Below are 18,059 nucleotides of genomic sequence, written 5' to 3'. Positions count from 1 at the left end.
TTTTTTTTTTGTATTTTAAATTTTTATTTATTTATTTATTTTTGGCTGTGTTGGGTCTTCGTTTCTGTCCGAGGGCTTTCTCTAGTTGCGGCGAGCGGGGCCCACTCTTCATCGCGGTGTGCGGGCCTCTCACTATCGTGGCCTCTCGTTGCGGAGCACAGGCTCCAGACGCGCAGGCTCAGTAGTTGTGGCTCACAGGCCCAGTTGCTCCGCGGCATGTGGGATCTTCCCAGACCAGGGCTCAAACCCGTGTCCCCTGCATTGGCAGGCAGGTTTTCAACCACTGTGCCACCAGGGAAGCCCTACTCACACCATTTTGTTTTTTCTTTCACAAGCGTAAGCTGGTGCCTTATTTGGGAAAGTCTGCTTGCTTATGATTGGTTGTCCTTAGGTTTCCATTTCTTAACACTGAGGCATTTGCACACTTTGGTTTTGGTTTGCTTATACAGGCTTTTCAGGGCACAAGAACCACCTCGTCAAATGGCCTCCTTATTTAACTAATTTAAAAATACAAAGAAGTGGAATTAACTTACTAACGTTTGAAGGTCCTATTTACTATTCTGTAATAAGGAATATGCTCCTTCATGGAAGGCTATTGGTTAAAACTTTTGTTTCCTAGGGCCAACAGGAACCTCTCAAACATTGAAGCTTCCCATAAGTTACAAACTTTTTCCTATGAGACTAGATACCTCAACATACCAAAAATAAAAACTTTGCAATATATCTTTGTGATACCCCAAAGGGGTCAGCATTGTGCTTTGCATGTAGTAGGGATTAAGTGTTTGAAAATATATTATTTCTGAATATATGATTTATGGTATGTTAACGGCTTATTAATTCATTAGTAAAACCAGATTGATTCTTTTAAAATAGGACTAAATCCGCCCCCCCACAAAAAAAAGACAGCTTCGCTTCTCCTCTCCTCATTAAACTCTTCCCTCACGTACAACAAAGAAAGAACTTATTTATGAAGTGTTAATCTGAATCTCTGCAAGGGACAGGGGACCTGATACAGTAACTTTTCTAAGAGATCAGTTACTTGCGTGCCCAGCATGCGGTAGTACGGGCTGAAAGGTCTGAAGGTTTTTCTGAGTTCAGATGTTATTGGCCCAACTTCAGGCAGACCAGGATCCGCTTTAAGGTCCTTGTGGATTGTTCTGGGAATGGGAGCGTTGGCTGATTTGGACACGAGCCGCTATGCGGCTTGCGCTCAGCCTGGCCGCTCCTCTTGCCACCTTCCATTGGCCGGGACTGTTTTCAGCTCTTTGCCGCGCACGGGGAGAGCCACGAATCCAACAGCCGTCAGAGCCGGAGGCCCTGCTCGCGACCGCGGACACCCCGAGCGAGGCACCGCCTCGATCCAACAGTCGCGGCTCCTGGGCGGCTGGGGCGGGTCGCAGCCGCTCGCGAGGAGGGATGTGGCAGGGACCGTGGTCCCCCCGCCAAGGTGAGGATGAACACGTAGAAATGGCTTTGGGGAATGCGCCAACATAGGTCGTTAAGAGACACAAAACCGACGTCTTGGAGCCGGGAGCCTAGAGGAATAGGGATGGTCCCCGGGCTGGGCTCTGGACGCCTCGGGCGGAGTAGTGTGCCCCTCGGCCGAGCCGACGGCGCAGGCGCGGAGACCGCATGTGTGGCGGCGGGCGGGTAATGTCACGTGGCGAGGCGGCGCGTGCGCAGGCGTCAGGGGCGGGGCCCGGAGTTAAATGCAGCCGACGCTCTGCGGGCCCCGGTCTTCTCTGCAGTATCTGCTGGTGGCCGCCGCGCTCTGCTTGTGCATTTGGAGGTACTTCTTACTCGAAGGTAATAGTTGCATAAATGCCTTAACGCTGGCTCGCTTGAGGAGGGTTTCGGAGTTAGATTTAGAGAATAACTCAAAAGTTAGATTGACATGCCTACTTTTTAGACTGAGTTGTAGTTGATAGAGGTGTGTAATAGAGAACTAAAACTTAAATTCAAGGCCAGTAGTGAATTGGATATATGCTGGAGCACCTTTAGTTTATCACTTGCTTAGGACGCTTTTCTCTTTAAATTTCATTTCGACCATGTGTGAAAGAGTAGTTGAAAGCAATTTGAGTGAGGTTGAGGGCTTTAATGAAATAGTCACAACTGATAAAATTGCTCAGTTTGTATCAAACTAATAGTAAAAGGAAAGAATGGGTGTTATTGCATGTGTTTGGCGTGGCGGAAAGTTACTTGCGTGCCCAGCATGCCCAGCTTCCTGAGCCTCTTTGATATTGTCTGAAACAGAACTTCCTGGATAAATTCTGTGGATTAAATGTAAAGAGAAAGAAGAAAGCTTGCTCTCTTCCTTCTCAATGATCTAGGCAGCTATACAGTCCAGGCTTCTCTTCTACAAAAACTGGTATATTGTATTTACAGCCTAGTCGTTGCTGATTCCTAGGGATTGAAGGAGACATATTTATTTTTGTCTCAACGAAACTTGAAAACAATGGCAGAAAACAACATAGAGGTAAGGCTTCCTTTCGTGGCCTGCTGTATGACTTGGAAGAGTCATCCTCGCGATGTACTGTGAGGTACAGTCCGCCCTTCGTATTCCCTGGGGTATTGGTTCTAGGACGCCCCGTGCACACCAAAACTCGCGGATGCTCAAGTCCTTTTTACAATATAAAATGGTTATATTACACATGGTTATTGAATACTTGAGATGTGGCTTGAACAGCTGAGGAACGGAACTTCACTTGACTTTAATATTAGTTTTAAAAAATTTCATTATTGGAAAACATTTAATGTTTGGAATAACTTGGGTATGTGAATCTTTTTAAATGTACCTTTTTTTTGAAATTCAAATACAGATCAAGCATTTCTGATTTTATCTTGAAATATTTCAGATATATTGGTTAATATAATTACACCTTCTTAAAAACATTAAAAGTAGGCTATGAGAAGATTGCATATTTCTATTGGACAGCAATGCCCTAGTGCCTTTTGATTTTTTTTTTTTTTTTTTTGCGGTACGCGGGCCTCTCACTGTTGTGGCCTCTCCTGTTGCGGAGCACAGGCTCCGGACGCGCAGGCTCAGCGGCCGTGGCTCACGAGCCTAGCCGCTCCGCGGCATGTGGGATCTTCCCGGACCGGGGCACGAACCCGTGTCCCCTGCATCGGCAGGCGGACTCTCAACCACTGCGCCACCAGGGAAGCCCCCTACTGCCTTTTGGACTGTATTCCTTTATAAGACTATTATTTAGGAACAGCAGTAACAGCAGTTATGGGTTAATCATGACATTATTTTCTACTGGGGTCATGTCAAGGAAATTTTGACATTTGTAAAAGGCTCTGAATAAGACTATTAAAAAGGAAAACTGCTTAGGACTATTGCAATAAGAGCACTGCAGTAGGGGAGAGGGGTGGGGCCCAAATCCATGCAATAGATGGGGGTGGGGGGGTGGGGGGGATTTATAGCGTATGAGCAGAGTGAGGGAATCAGTGGATGGAAAAGAGAGGAGAACCCCATCAAGGGTATGGGGTTCTTGCTAAACCTACTTGATAGGCTTCTGAAGGTGGGCCAGCTTGATCATACATCGAGGGCAGGGGATGAGGTGTTTGATCAGATACAGATTGGGCAGATATCAAGTGGGGGTGACTTAGCAGGATTCCTGCTAAAACTGGGCCAGGCCACCCAAAGATAGGATAGGGTCCAGGTAGGTGTAGTCAAAAGAGGGCCCATGATTCACTTGCTGTACAGCAGACACTAACACAACATTGTAAAACAAGTCTACTCCAATAAAAATTAATTAAAAAAAAAAAGGCGGCTCAGTCTGACTTCAGTTTGGTTAAGGAGAATCTTTGTCAGTTATAAACAGCTTCTAGCCTCCTGCCGACCTGGACTCCAGGCTTTGGCAGTTCACTCCACTAAAAGTCCCGTGTGGCTAGGAGACTTACAATTGTTTTATTAAGTGCATTCATAAGTAATTTTCTCTTCAGCCGACTCTAGGCTATAGGGAGAATTAGAGCCAGATAATCACTTAAAAGACATGAGAGGAGACTTAAATGAAATGAAGTGTGGAGGAAGCACAGTGCCACCTGATCTTAGGACTTGAGATGATTTAAGGGCCTATGTATTCTTTGAAGTGGTTGGGGGACATAAAACGTTCTTCTTATTTAATTCCTTAAGTCATGCATGATTAGAACACTTCCCCCTCTCCCCCTTTTATTTTGTTTGTAAACTTTCAGTGCAATAGTGTGGTTGATGGTAATGTTGAAGAAGTCCCCAACAAGAAGATAATTAAGTTTAATCCTCCATTATACAAACAGCGTTACCAATTCGTTAAAAAATTAGTGGAGCAACATCAACCCAAGAAGGTAGGTATTTCTCTTTCCAAACATTTGTTTATAATGCCTTATGTAATGCTTTGTCAAATAAAAAAATCTTAGTAAGGACTTAGCAAGTAAGCAGAGACTATACAAAAAGACTTTTGCAAGGAGGGAAAGGGTTGCATAGGAAGAGCATCTGTCTTAATGAGCAAAAAGGATTTTTCTTTTATAGAAAGGAGGATGAGCGGAAGTGGGATAAAAGGGTGGTATGATTGGATAGTGGAATGTGTGAACCCTGAAACCAGCCTATTTTCTGGGAGGGATCCTTAGCTGAATACAGTCCAATGTTCAGGGGCTTGGAGGGAGGAGAATTTTGGGACAAGTAGTCAAGGTAATCACTCAAGGCAAAGAATGGGAACACTAGGCAGCATCTGTGAGTGTGGGGGAATATGGTACCTTCTGAAAGCCCTTTCTGGAAATACAAAACATAGGTGGATACCTTTAACCTGTTTACCAGGTGCACAGAGCTCCAGTAAAATTCAACATTGCCAGTTTCAGATGTGAAGAAAATCTTGACATTTTACCATTGGATGTGATCTTTATGTGTTCCACGTTTCTAGAGCATTTAGTCCGAACATCAAGCAGACTAGTCTTGTGGACATAGGTCCTGTGGTTCTTTTTAATTAGGTAATAATGGTGGGGGAAAGGCAAGGAGCCCTTGGCATTTATTCGCTTTCCCTTTGTGGCAAAGGTTCATGATCAGTGCTGGCACTGGATTTTGTCTGGGTAACACCTCCCTTCTGTGTCAGTGTTTGGATTTCATAGGACCAAGGGAGCTGGCTAGGCCCAGTGAATATCTGAAGTCTATAGGGTCAGTTACAGGCTAAAGGATGACAGACTTTCTTAAGGAAAATGGTGGTTTCTCTCATGAGTTTTGTAAAGTTAAACTCTACAAACTTCTTTTTGCTATGTAGTTTGTAGGTAGTGATGGGGCTCATGTATCCTTAGTATAGTTTCAGTTCAATTCCTGCTTGGAAGAAAATTGGGTATACTGTTTAAAAATTAGTACAGTTCATTGCTTCCTGTGATTTGCTTTCTGAAACTAGATTTTCGTTTTTCAATTCTGTGTTCCCATTCTTCCACCATCCCATAAATGTGCCTGCCTCAAAGAGGAAAATTACTGAATAACCATGGGTGCAACTTAGATTGCACATCTTTTTGGGTGTGGGTACTTTTAAGCGTCTGTCATGAGTTATCTTCATTTGCCGTTTTCACCTAAACTGGAGTTCAGAAATATAGGTAACTTACCTGTGGTTAATGAAGACTGTTGTGTGATGAAGAAAACAGATTTAATAAAAATCTTTAAGAATGTGTGAATATATATTAAGGGGATTAGATTAACAAGATCAAGCTATATCCTGGTATATTTGGTGAGCATCCTTTTCTAAATCTTGTTGAAGCTTCTCAGAGACACAGATTCCTCTTAGCACACTTGCCTGTCATGTGTGCTCTCCCTGTGCCAGGCCCCTAGGATATACCTTGATACTTGAGTTAGTTTATTGTCCAGACACTCTAGTAGGTCATGGGAGGTTAACAGGCCTTATTTTTTTCCCCCCAGGTTTACAATGTTTCTGGTTAATTTTCTTTTTGTTTATTTTTTCTACCAAAAAGATACTGTATAATTCTTTTGATACCCACTCCTTCTGGAAAAAAAAAACATGCTTGATCATATGTGACTTCTGGCTATAATGTCTTTGAAATAACATTCTTTCTTATCTACAGGTTGCAGACTTGGGGTGTGGTGATGTATGCCTCCTAATGATATTAAAATACCAAAAGTGCATTGAAGAGCTTGTTGGAGTGGATATCAATGAAGGGAGACTTAAATGGAATGGGTAATACTGAGTTTCTAAAATAATTATGCATTAGTCTAAAACTAGTGGCACTTTTTAAAAAAATTAATTCTTATTGGAGTATAGTTGCTTTACGATGTTGTAAAACTAGTGGCACTATTAATTATAGTTAGATGAAGTGGGTTTTTTTTTTAATTAAAAAAAATATTTTTTATGGCCAGGCAGCTTGTGGGATCTTAGTTCTGTGACCAGGGATTGAACCTGGGCCCTCAGCAGTGAAAGCGCAGAGTCCTAACCACTGGATCGCCAGGGAATTCCCAGATAAAGTGGTGTTTTTTTGAACTTATTTTTTTATACAGCAGGTTCTTATCTATTTTATACATATTATTGTATATATGTCAATCCCAATCTCCCAATTCATCACACCACCACGACCCCCCTGCCACTTTCCCCGCCTTGGCGTCCATAACGTTTCTTCTCTACACTCAGATGGAGTGTTTTTTATACAAGTTCTTTATAACTTGTTTAAAAGGAGGCACATGAGAGCCCCAGGCTCACCAAATAATGCCTTTACCACGACAGTGATTTGCCTGTATGTTGTGAATAATACCTAGAAGTTTTGCTTCTACCTATGTAGAAAGTATAGCTTCAATTCAGTAATTATAGCAATCAAAGCATTGCAAATTCAATTTCAAACAGCAAAGTCTAATGCTGAACACCAAGATAACTTATAGCAGCGGATTTAAATTGCCACAACACTGGGGTAGAAGCCCGAGGCCTCCTTCAGTTTGAATGAGTCTCACTCATATATGACTTCCACAGATTGTTTTAAGAATGTTTTTCTTCTAAAGAACAAAAAATTGAAAATCACTGATCCAAAGTGAGGTGAGAGAACCAAAAGTATTAATAATGAGAGGAATATCAAATATTAAAAATCTTATTCTCATTGGCCATTCAATGCCCTATGAGATAATTCAAAAAGAGTCATGTACCACAATGTTCATTGCAGCACTATTTACAATAGCCAGGACATGGAAGCAACCTAAATGTCCATCGACAGATGAATGGATAAAAAAGATGTGGCACATATATGCAATGGATTATTACTCAAGCCACAAAAAGAAACGAAATTGAGTTATTTGTAGTGAAGAGGATGGACCTAGAGTCTGTCATACAGAGTGAAGTAAGTCAGAAGAGAAAAACAAATACTGTATGCTAACGCATATATATGGAATCTAAAAAAAAAAAAAAAGGTACTGATGAACCTAGTGGCAGGGCAGGAATAAAGGCACAGACATAGAAAATGGACTTGAGGACAAAGGGGGCTGGGGGGGGAAGGGGAAGCTGGGGCAAAGTGAGAGTAGCATTGACATATACACACTACCAATTGTAAAACAGATAGCTAGTGGGAAGCAGCCGCATAGCACAGGGAGATCAGCTCAGGAGGGGTGGGATAGGGAGGGTGGGATAGGGAGGGAGGGAGGGAGGGAGGGGATATGGGGATATATGTATATGTATAGCTGATTCACTTTGTTGTACAACAGAAACTAACACAACATCGTGAAGCAATTATACTCCAATAAAGATGTATTAAAAAAATGCCCTATGAGAGAGGAAGTGACCCTATGACCTTGTGCTTAATACAGCAAGTCATGGAAACAGGCCATGTCAGACTTACCAATGTAAGCAGATCATTTATCAGAGGATCAGAGTTTCTGTAGCTGGTAAGATATTCCAAACAGATCATGTGTGTTCAAATGTTCCTTCTGCAATAATGCTTCTGCAGGTCTAGGCTGTCCCCATGCATGGGGGATCATCTGGATCCTCGAGAGCTGGATTTAGTTATTACCTTGTATCACGGTTCTGTTTTGGAGAAAGACTGTCGTTTGCTTGGATTTGATTTGGTAGCATGTATTGAATTGTAAGTATTAAACTGATTCTTACTGTATACATTCATTTGAAAAATTGGAATGAATTAGTCTCAGTAATTTAGTGTCCTAAATATTTGTCATAATCTGAGTTATTTGTAAATAAAATTGCTTGTCAGCTGGGATTGGCTTTTTACTGGCCCTTTTCAACTTTTTGTTTGGAAATGATTTCAAGTTTATAGGTAAGATGCAAAATGTATAAAGCACTAGGAACACCCATATCCTTTATCCTGATTCACAGATTAACATTTTCTTTATTTTATCTTGTGTATATGTGCTCTCCTGCTGTCTCCCTCTCCCTCCACACATTTTTTTTTTCTGAACCATTTAAGGTTCAGAAAATGGGTAGGTTTTACCCAAGTTTTACCAAAGGGTAGGTTTTACCCTTTGCCCTTAATAAATTCAGTATTAAATAACCAATTCCTGTTTTTTTCTTTTCTTTTTTGGCCACGCCTCGGGGCTTGCGGTATCTTGGTTCCCCGACCCTGGATTGAACGCCGTGAAAGCTCTGAGTCCTAACCACTGGACCACCAGGGAATTCCCCAGTTCCTTTTATTTATTTTTACTTTTAAAATTTATTTATTTACTTATGGCTGTGTTGGGTCTTTGCTGTTGTGCGCGGGCTTTCTCTAGTTGCGGCGAGCGGGGGCTACTCTTCGTTGTGGTACGGTGGCTTCTCTTGTCGTGGAGCACGGGCTCTAGGCACGCGGGCTCAGTAGTTGTGGCTCGCGGGCTCTAGAGCGCAGGCTCAGTAGTTGTGGCGCACGGGCTTAGTTGCTCCGCGGCATGTGGGATCTTCCCGGACCAGGGCTCGAACCCATGTCCCCTGCATTGGCAGGCGGATTCTTAACCCCTGTGCCACCAGGGAAGCCCTTCCCTTTATTTTTAATAAGAATATTTTTCATTTTTGGCTTTTAATGATTAGACTCAGGCTATGCATTCCTGGAACACAGTAGAGCACTGAAGATGTTATTTGGATCCTCGGGTCATTCCATCTGGAGGCACCAATATCCGTTTGTCCTTGGGGAGGTTAATTTTGATCTTCCCTGTCAAGGTGTGGTTGCTTAGCTGTACAATTACTACTCCCCCTCATCCCCCTCACCTCTGACAACTGATAAGCAGTCTGGAGACTGTAGACCATACACATATCTTGTCACTCATCCATATTTCCCCCCGCAAATTTCCCTACATTATATGGTGGCAAATGGTTTTTGCAATTTCAGCACTTCTCTATATTTACTAGTCAGTAGCCCTCCCACCTCACTTAATTATCATCAGTATGAACTCATGAATTTCTATTTTTTTAAATGGCTTGTAACTTACTATATTTTGTTGCTCAGATCTTCCCAAGATTGGTCAGTGGGGGTCCCTTCAGGCTGGCTCCTGTGTCCTTGTGATATGTCTGTCCCTTTTTGAGCACTTTATTTCTGGCGTAGCAAGATGTACCAGGCTGGTTGTCTACTTTTCCTTCCCAGTCTGCCATTTCTGGTTCCTTTTAATGGGAAATGGTATTCAGAAACCAAGATGTCTCTTAATGACCTTTTAATAGTAGTTAAGGGTCTTATTCTGGGGTCAGTTTACCTGGTATTGTGTTCAGATTTCCAGTTTTTAGTAATGTGTCCTCTAGAGCAGAGTGTTTTCCTTTTGTATTTCCTGTTGTCTGGCACGTAGTAGGTGCCTAATGTTTGAAATTACTTATGGAGAACATTAGAGCATTCGTTGAAGAGCCAAGGAGCAATGATACGTGTCATCGCGTGCAGCCTGGGTCTGAGTTTCCTTTTTAAGGCTGAATATTCCATTGTATGTATCACAGTTTGCTTATCCATTCATCCGTTTACAGCCACCTTTTGGCTATTGTGAATAATGCTGAACCATATTTCTCTTATCTGGTCTGAGAGGTCCATGGCTAGAAGTTGTTTTGCTACATCAATTAGGAAACTACTTGCAAGTGAAGCTAGGTTTACTCATATCTTTCTCACTTACCACTTTAGAATAGAACATTTTGATTCAGAAGATCTGGCGAAGTTTCCTGAAGTCGTATTTGGGTACATGTCTCCAGCCATGATTGTCATCAGCACACCGAACTCTGATTTCAATTCCCTGTTTCCATCTGCAGTCTTCAGAGATTCAGATCACAAATTTGAGTGGAGTAGAATGCAGTTTCAGACCTGGTAAGTTCTTAAGTGTTTTTGTTTTTTTGTGACTGTGCTGGAGTTTTAAACCCTATGAAGTATATCTTATTATCTACAATTTATTTCCTATTTTATTCCCAAAGTGCAACTTAGCATATAATCATTAAGAAACCACCACATTTGGGCGTTATTTTCTCTGTCAGGTCCCACAGGCAGGCACGTGTGGAAAGGGTGTGTGGGCAGCAGGTACCTTTCACGTGAAGGTATCAGGAGTTACCTCCCAGGAGCATGACAGATGGTCATGTTCTGGCATAATTGCAAACCCAAATAGGAGTTGGGATTATAGCCCTTCTGGTTTCCTTGTCCATCCCTGCATACTGCTCCATATTCTGGTGGTTACTGGGAAACTGACACTGTCATTGCCTTAACGCTCTTAAAGGAAATAAGCAAACCCCGTGATATGGCATTAGGTGGTGTTGGAGGAATTGCAGCTTGTTTTTTGTCTTGTAATTTTCATGTCCTATTCTACTGGAAATGGTTGTTTAACAATAGTTTGGAAAAATGATTTTTCTCTTTGTTTTGACTTTAGGGCTTTAGACGTGGCCAATCACTACAGTTACTCTGTGGAGTTTACTGGTGTGGGAGAACCACCAGCAGGAGCTGAGGATGTTGGATGTTGTACCCAGATAGGGGTCTTCCGGAAAATAGCAAAGGCACCTGAATCTGCTGTTTTGGAGCACCATGGCGAACATGTTTATGAAGTTGTGAGTATTCTTTGTGGCTCTGAGAGCAAGTTCATTTATTGGGATGGTGAAATGAGTCCCTACTATAGAGAAGTGTAGATGACCTTTTTTGAGGAGAATCCCGTGCCCCACAGTGTCTCCAAGCATGTTACAGAGAATGATCTGCTGTTGTCTTAGAAATACTTCCAGGCTGTTTGCTCCAGCAAACCACCCTCCCGCTTTTGTAATCTGTTAGGATTAGCAGTTTCTGGTTTTGGGAGGTATGTATGATGAAGAATATGGTGGGGCTTCCCTGGTGGCGCAGTGGTTGAGAGTCTGCCTGCTAATGCAGGGGACACGGGTTTGTGCCCCGGTCCGGGAAGATCCCACATGCCGTAGAGCGGTTGGGCCCGTGAGCCATGGCCGCTGAGCCTGCGCGTCCGGAGCCTGTGCTCCACAACGGGAGAGGCCACAACGGTGGGAGGCCTGCGTACTGCAAAAAAAAAAAAAAAAAAAAAAAAAAGAATATGGTGAAGAGTGTCTATGTCAATAGTTCTGGACTCCCATTATAATTGTAGCATTCACAAAGGGTAGGGTTTGACATGTACATATGCTTAATCTGTACGTAGTTAATTCTAATGTGGTAACAGGTTACTAGTGGTTTTGAAAATTTTCTTCTATTCCCAGTCTTTTGCATTTTTTTTCTCTTCAGATTTATACGACCTCATACCCGAGTTTACAGCAAATGGATTACTGTAGACGTGTAGTGACTTATCTAGTGTACCGAGAGGTGAACAGAATGAAACGGAGATATCAAGTGAGTCTGAGACAGCATGAATTGGAACCTGAGTCTGCAGACACTGGCAACCCAACAAGAAAATTCATCTCAGACCCTCCAGTTCCAGTACTCACAGAGGCAGACAAAGCCATGGAGATGATTCCCCAACCCTTCTGTATTGGAGATAAGTTTTACGTACCTCTGGAGAGAATCATTGCTTATCCCAGGCTGGGGCACATATGTGGTAATGTAGAGAAGCTGAGAGAGTTCCTTGCTGATGTAGTAGAACTGAACTGCGATGGTTCTGCAGTGAAGGTTGACTTGCATGATTGTGGTGACTACTGAGCCTTCTTTATTTCCTGACATTCAGGGTCTTAGCAATAATTGGGCTCATTTTAGAATTTAAACTTTGTGCAGCCATAATTCAGGTAACTTTTAATTTGAAACTCACCTAACTTTTTTTTTCTTGTGTGTTGAATGTGACATTAAAGAGTTTTTAAATAAAACTGAATTATCTAGTAGTGTTTAAAATCTTTTCCTGGGGGTAGAGTAACTTTAAAACTTCTACCTACTCTGGGCTAAATTCTAACCTGTAATACTTAGCCTAAAACACATACAAAACAGGAATGCAGGTATTTGAAAGGAACAAAACTTCATAATTAAAACATTGCCTGTGGTTTTTTTTTTTTTTTTTTGCGGTACGCGGGCCTGTCACTGTTGTGGCCTCTCCCGTTGTGGAGCACAGGCTCCGGACGCGCAGGTGCAGCGGCCATGGCTCACGGGCCCAGCCACTCTGCGGCATGTGGGATCCTCCCAGACTGGGGCACGAACCCGTGTCCCCTGCATCGGCAGGCAGATTCTTAACCACTGCACCACCAGGGAAGTCCTGGAAGAAATGTTTTACATAATTTAAAAATCTTTTCATTGATGGAATTTAAAGCAAACTTTGCACCGCACAGCTTGAGGGATCTTAGTTCCCTGACCAGGGACTGAACCCGAGCCCTTGGCAGTGAGAGTGGGGAGTCCTAACCAGTGGACCACCAGGGAATTCCCTAAACGTTGTAGACTTTAAACTTTTTCCTTAATGCCTGCCATTGGGAACACCACTGAGAACTTCCTGACTCTCAAATTCACTGCTTTTCTTAGAGAGTCCACCATTCCTCATAGAATTCCAGTGGATAAAATATCTATTCGGATATCAATTATTTCACATATATGGTATTATACATTTTGATGCAGCTTTATCATTAGTAATATATTTTATAAATTCACTTCCAACTATTTGTACTCCATTCTTTTTAATGATTACATCTGCTTCTTTTTTTTTTTTTTTAGCGGTACGTGGGCCTCTCACTGTTGTGGCCTCTCCTGTTGCGGAGCACAGGCTCCGGACGCGCAGGCTCAGCGGCCATGGCTCACGGGCCCAGCCGCTCCGCGGCACGTGGGATTTTCCCGGACCGGGGCACGAACTTGTGTCCCCTGCATCGGCAGGCGGACTCTCAACCACTGCGCCACCAGGGAAGCCCACATCTGCTTCTTTTTTTGAAGTAAAGAAAAGGGTGGAATTTAATCTTTATTTACAGGGCACTGCAAGATATGAAATTACACATAGAAATAAGAAACCCATTGAGAGGAGAAGCTTCATACAGTATGTACAGTTTAGAACTGTTCAAGTATAGTTTCTTTGTAAAAAGTGCTACAATAACAAACCATGTATAAAAAGAGTTCTTAGTAGAGAAACAGTAAGACAAACTTCTACCAAACACAGTACACAACAAACAACTTAATGCCTCAGGTGTACAGTCTAAAAGTTGAAGGTCCCAGCAGTGCCATCCTGAACTTGGAACGTAAACCCTTCAGAGGTAGTTGCTGGCACAACATTTTGGTCTACCTCTTCCTCCACAGAGAAATACGTCTCAATCAAGTTTAATGAAGCTTTGTACACAGACTCATTTTCATGGTTTTGTAGAGCTTCAATTTTGTCCAAACCTCCACATTCTTCAATCATTATACTAAGTTCTCAGTTTCACCTAGTTTCTCAGCAGCCTGAAAGATATTTGAAATGGCGTCCGAAATAACCAAAATAATCTTGGTGTCTTTCGCAGTTAGGAGGTTCATCAACGGCTCTATTACGCCACAATGAACAAGGTATACGATCTGCTCAACTGTTCCGCCACGTGTATAGTTGGTCACAGCCCATACAGCTTCCTTCTGTGCCTTAAAGTCTGCCTTAGAGAGAACGCCAACAAGGAACGGGACTAGTCTATGATGTACAGCTTGTTGTATTTGGTCCTGGCGGCCAGCCATGATGTTTGACATTGTCCACGTAGCTTCCTTCTGAGTATTTGTTTTGGAGTTTGTTTGCAGGCTGGGAAAGATGGCAAGTGTTCCTGCATCTGTTACAACTTGAGTCTGTTCATCTGTCCCAGTGACGATATTGTCTATGGATCTTTGCGCGGGAGTCACGATTGGCAATTCCATAGCTCCTAAAAGCTTCACAAGTTGGGGTACAACCCCGGTTTTCACAACCATTTCAATCTGTTCATTTGGACCATCGGTAAGGTAGGAAACAGACCAGCAGGTATCAGCTAAAACTTCTGGATCATCGTGATGCAGGAGACAAACTAAAGTAGGAAGAACTTGCTCAACAGCATCTAAGGGGGGTGGTGCAGGATTCTTGTTAGGACGAAGATTTGAAAGTGTCCAGGTGAGATTACGTAAGTAACCACGTGCTAAAGATGACAAATCAGGAACCTCCAGGAGTGCCAACAGCGGGTCAACTGCACCGTACTTGATAACCAAGTCTCGGAAAACCAAGCCATCACCTACAATGTTTCCTAGAGCCCATAGAGCTTGTTCACTGATGTGAGCGTGGGGAGATGCCAACAGAGAAATGAATGCTGGGATAGCACCTCCATCTACCTCTATCTACAGCCTTGGTCTGTTCTGATGTCCCGGAAGCAATGTTAGTGAGGGCCCAAGAAGATTCAAACTGAATGGGACTACAGTCAGTTCTGCCCAAGCAGGACACAAATTTTGGAATCAAACCCGCCCGGATTATGTTGTCTATGGGGGGCTGTTTTTCCCTAGAAAGCAGTTTCCTAGCAGCTTGAGTAGCTTGGAGCTGGCTTTCCAAGTTGTTGCTACTTATGCCTTTGACAGTGTCATCAACAGACCAATTTACAGTGCCCTGGTTGTTGTGGTTTTCCTGCAGTGGAGAAGCAGCAGCATCTGGAAAAGAGCTGACATTTCTCCTTTTCAGCATCTGATCACCCTTCTTAGCTTTCCTGAGCCCCACATTAACTTCTATTCGGCGCTGCCTCATTTCTGTGCTGTCTTTCCCCTTGTTCTTGAATCTGTTAAGGCGGGCGGCTGGTGAATTAGCATTCTCATTGGTGGACATGGTTATGAGACAAAGGGAGAAAGCTACACAGCCAGTTCAAGCTTCCACAAGAGGCAGCTCGGCTGCCCTCAAAACATCCACCACGGTCAGCCCTACATCTCCTTTTTAATAAAACGGTAATAGTAATTCAAGTTCATGCTAAAAACCCAGACTGCTCATAAGGATGTAAAGAAGAAATTAAATCTCCCTCAACAGTTTGCCCCCAACCCTTCCATTTCACTTCCTAGAAAGCTATTAAAGGTTTCTCGTTCCCAGTTAAGTACAAGTAAATTCCAATTTTGCAAGAACTAGTGGCCTTTTGGGGGGCAGGCTGTTCCATTTTTTTGGAAAACCACCTGAATGGGCCACAGTTTTGTAACTATAAAGGCCTTACGAATAGCGAACTTTGCTCCAAGGAGTTAAAGTGCACTGTATGACGATGAAAAATGTGGTTCTGTAAGGGGGAAGAGTTTTATCTGCAGATTTTTGTGGGAAGATTACCACCACTGGCACCACCATGGCCCACCCACCAGAGCAGGTTGAAATTTGTGTTGCCAGGTATTAGGTGGAACTTCCCTCCCCCTTGTTCTGAGTAAGATTTGCCTGTAATTCCTATTTCCACGGTCTGGGCAATTCCAAAACCCCTTTAAAAATTTCTGAGAAGCTCACAGGACTTCGCTGGTGGCGCAGTGGTTAAGAATCCGCCTGCCAGTGCAGGGGACACGGGTTCGAGCCCTGGTCCGGGAAGATCCCACATGCCGTGGAGCAACTAAACCCGTGTGCCACAACTACGGAGCCTGTGCTCTAGAGCCCATGACACACAACTATTGAGCCTGCGTGCTGCAACTACTGAAACCCATGTGCCCAGAGCCTGTGCTCTGCAATGAGAAGCCACCACAACGAGGAGCCTGTGCACCACAATGAAGAAAGCCCGAAGACCCAACACAGCCAAAAATAAATAAATATAAAAAAAGAATTTCTGAGAAGCTCACAGCACTCCTTCTGGTGCAATTGCCACACAACTGAGATGTGAAATCCCTTCAGTGTCTCCACAAGACTCACAGAGCACTTCTACACAGCACCAGTCTCCACATCCTTCCCTTAGCTTCTCACCTCCCCACCCTCTCTTGCCTTTCTAACCCTCCTGTCTACAGCATACCCAGCAGTTCAGCTCTCTTTAATTGCTCTCAAGCCCCTGGGGCTCATTTCTGTCAGGAAATTATTCCAAATGAAATTAACACCCTCAGCTAGAGTTTAGGTGCCAACAAAATCACCTCATTACAGCTGGTACTGTGGAGACTGAGCTGAGCAGTTGTAGACTGGAGGTCAGGGACTAAACACTGCCAGCAGTGCCACGGTGGAATCTTGATTATATGTTCATGGAAGATGCAGGTGTTAACTATGGTCACCATGATTTATCATTGAATACGGTGCACATCTTTGGGGATATCCTGAAATAGGGAACATTTAAGAGTATTGGTGAGATCTAGCAAGCCAGCTTGTAGGAGCTGGAAGTCAAGCTGGTACAGTAAATGTTAATTTCACCTCTTTTGTGACTAGTTTTTGAAGCCAGGGGAAGGCTAGTTATACACCTGTCTTTTGAAAGTTAACTGTCAAGGGCCTATGCCCATTTATCTGTTGGTTTCTAAGTTCCTGTCAAACTGTATGTACTCTGTGCCAGCATGGCTGCAGTTATTGGTACCTACTGCATTTCATCCTGTATGCTGTGACCCTACCTGGAACGAGTCAAATTAAACTCTGGTCATTCTATTCTTACCTGGAAACACCGCATTGCTCCCTACTTTCACACCTCATCCTTGACTCAGATACTTTGCTGTGTTTTCCCATTGCTATGTCTTTGTCCAGCCCTGCCCTTCTGTCTGGAATCCCTTTATCATGCTGATCACCCAGTCTCTTCTAGGAGGAATCATCATATCACTGAACTTACAGCATCTTTCATTAATCCCATACTAAAAACAATTTTGCCTTATTTAAGCAAAGTATGCAATGCTTTAAAATCTTTTTAAGTATTTCAAATTTTTAAAATTTAGTACTGAAAAAATATAAAATATGTTTTTCCTTTAGTCTTAATTCCAAAGAATATAGGCAAAAGAAGAGCCAGACACAGGATCATGTGGGAGAGGTAGATTTGAACTGAATCATTGAAGTTCAGTACCAGAAGGTGGCACACTTTTCCCACTTAAATGCATTCATTTGCTTTGAGGACTCCCTGATATAAATAAGATGCAAAAAAAAAAAAAAATCCTAGTTGGGCTTCCCTGGTGGCACAGTGGTTGAGAGTCCGCCTGCCGATGCAGAGGATGCGGGTTCATGCCCCAGTCCGGGAAGATCCCACATGCCGCGGAGCAGCTGGGCCCATGAGCCATAGCCGCTGAGCCTGCGCGTCCGGAGCCTGTGCTCTGCAACGGGAGAGGCCACAGCAGTGACAGGCCCACGTACCACAAAAAAAAAAAAATCCTAGTTATGCCCATTTTCTTTAGAGGTTTGAAACTCTTTGCCAAGCATACGCAGGAAACTCACTGCTGAAATGGTTTAAAGATCTAGTGGTGAAGTCAATTTCTTAAGAGAAATGACTAAGGAGATATCTCAAACTAGCTGAGCTGTAATTGCATGGGAATGGGGTCCAAACTAATTCATACAGGATGGTCTCAGACGTTTCCTTATTAGGTTTGAGATCACTGACTCAGGAAATGTCTAAATTTCAGGCTTTTCTGTATGTTTCCTAAATTTGTGTTACATTTTGTGTAATGTGTGATGGATTAGCTCCATCAAAGATTTCATATCATGCAAATGGAAAGAAAGGTTTCATTTCCTTAAATGTGCAGCAACCAGGTATGTGCTATGTATGTTCAGGAAGGAAAAGGTAAACTAAGGTAAAGGAAGGGAGAGGATGTAGGGAGGAAGGGAGAAAAAACACTAGGTGTTGAAGAAAGATGGGTTAAGTCATAAGAAGGCTGGGCCTGGG

At 43.1% G+C, this 18,059-nt stretch overlaps 1 protein-coding gene and 1 pseudogene across 1 annotated transcript; one reads left to right on the top strand and one right to left on the bottom strand.

The window, feature by feature from the left end:
* Positions 1–1,422: 1,422 nt before the first annotated feature.
* HENMT1 (HEN methyltransferase 1) lies at positions 1,423–12,169 on the top strand. The gene is made up of 8 exons (XM_060301773.1): positions 1,423–1,447; positions 2,386–2,476; positions 4,198–4,326; positions 6,061–6,173; positions 7,918–8,052; positions 10,051–10,230; positions 10,781–10,955; positions 11,626–12,169. Exons 2-8 carry the CDS (start codon positions 2,456–2,458, stop codon positions 12,034–12,036), a joined length of 1,164 nt encoding a protein of 387 aa, XP_060157756.1. The 5' UTR covers positions 1,423–1,447; positions 2,386–2,455; the 3' UTR covers positions 12,037–12,169.
* Positions 12,170–13,256: 1,087 nt separating this feature from the next.
* Positions 13,257–17,252, bottom strand: LOC115859664 (importin subunit alpha-1 pseudogene; annotated as a pseudogene).
* Between the last annotated feature and the right edge of the window lie 807 nt (positions 17,253–18,059).

This window comes from Globicephala melas, chromosome 1, assembly GCF_963455315.2.
Source record: "Globicephala melas chromosome 1, mGloMel1.2, whole genome shotgun sequence".
NCBI classification, from domain to species: Eukaryota; Metazoa; Chordata; class Mammalia; order Artiodactyla; family Delphinidae; genus Globicephala; species Globicephala melas.
Note: the sequence above shows the minus strand (reverse complement) of the source record. Positions and strands in the feature narration are given on the sequence as shown.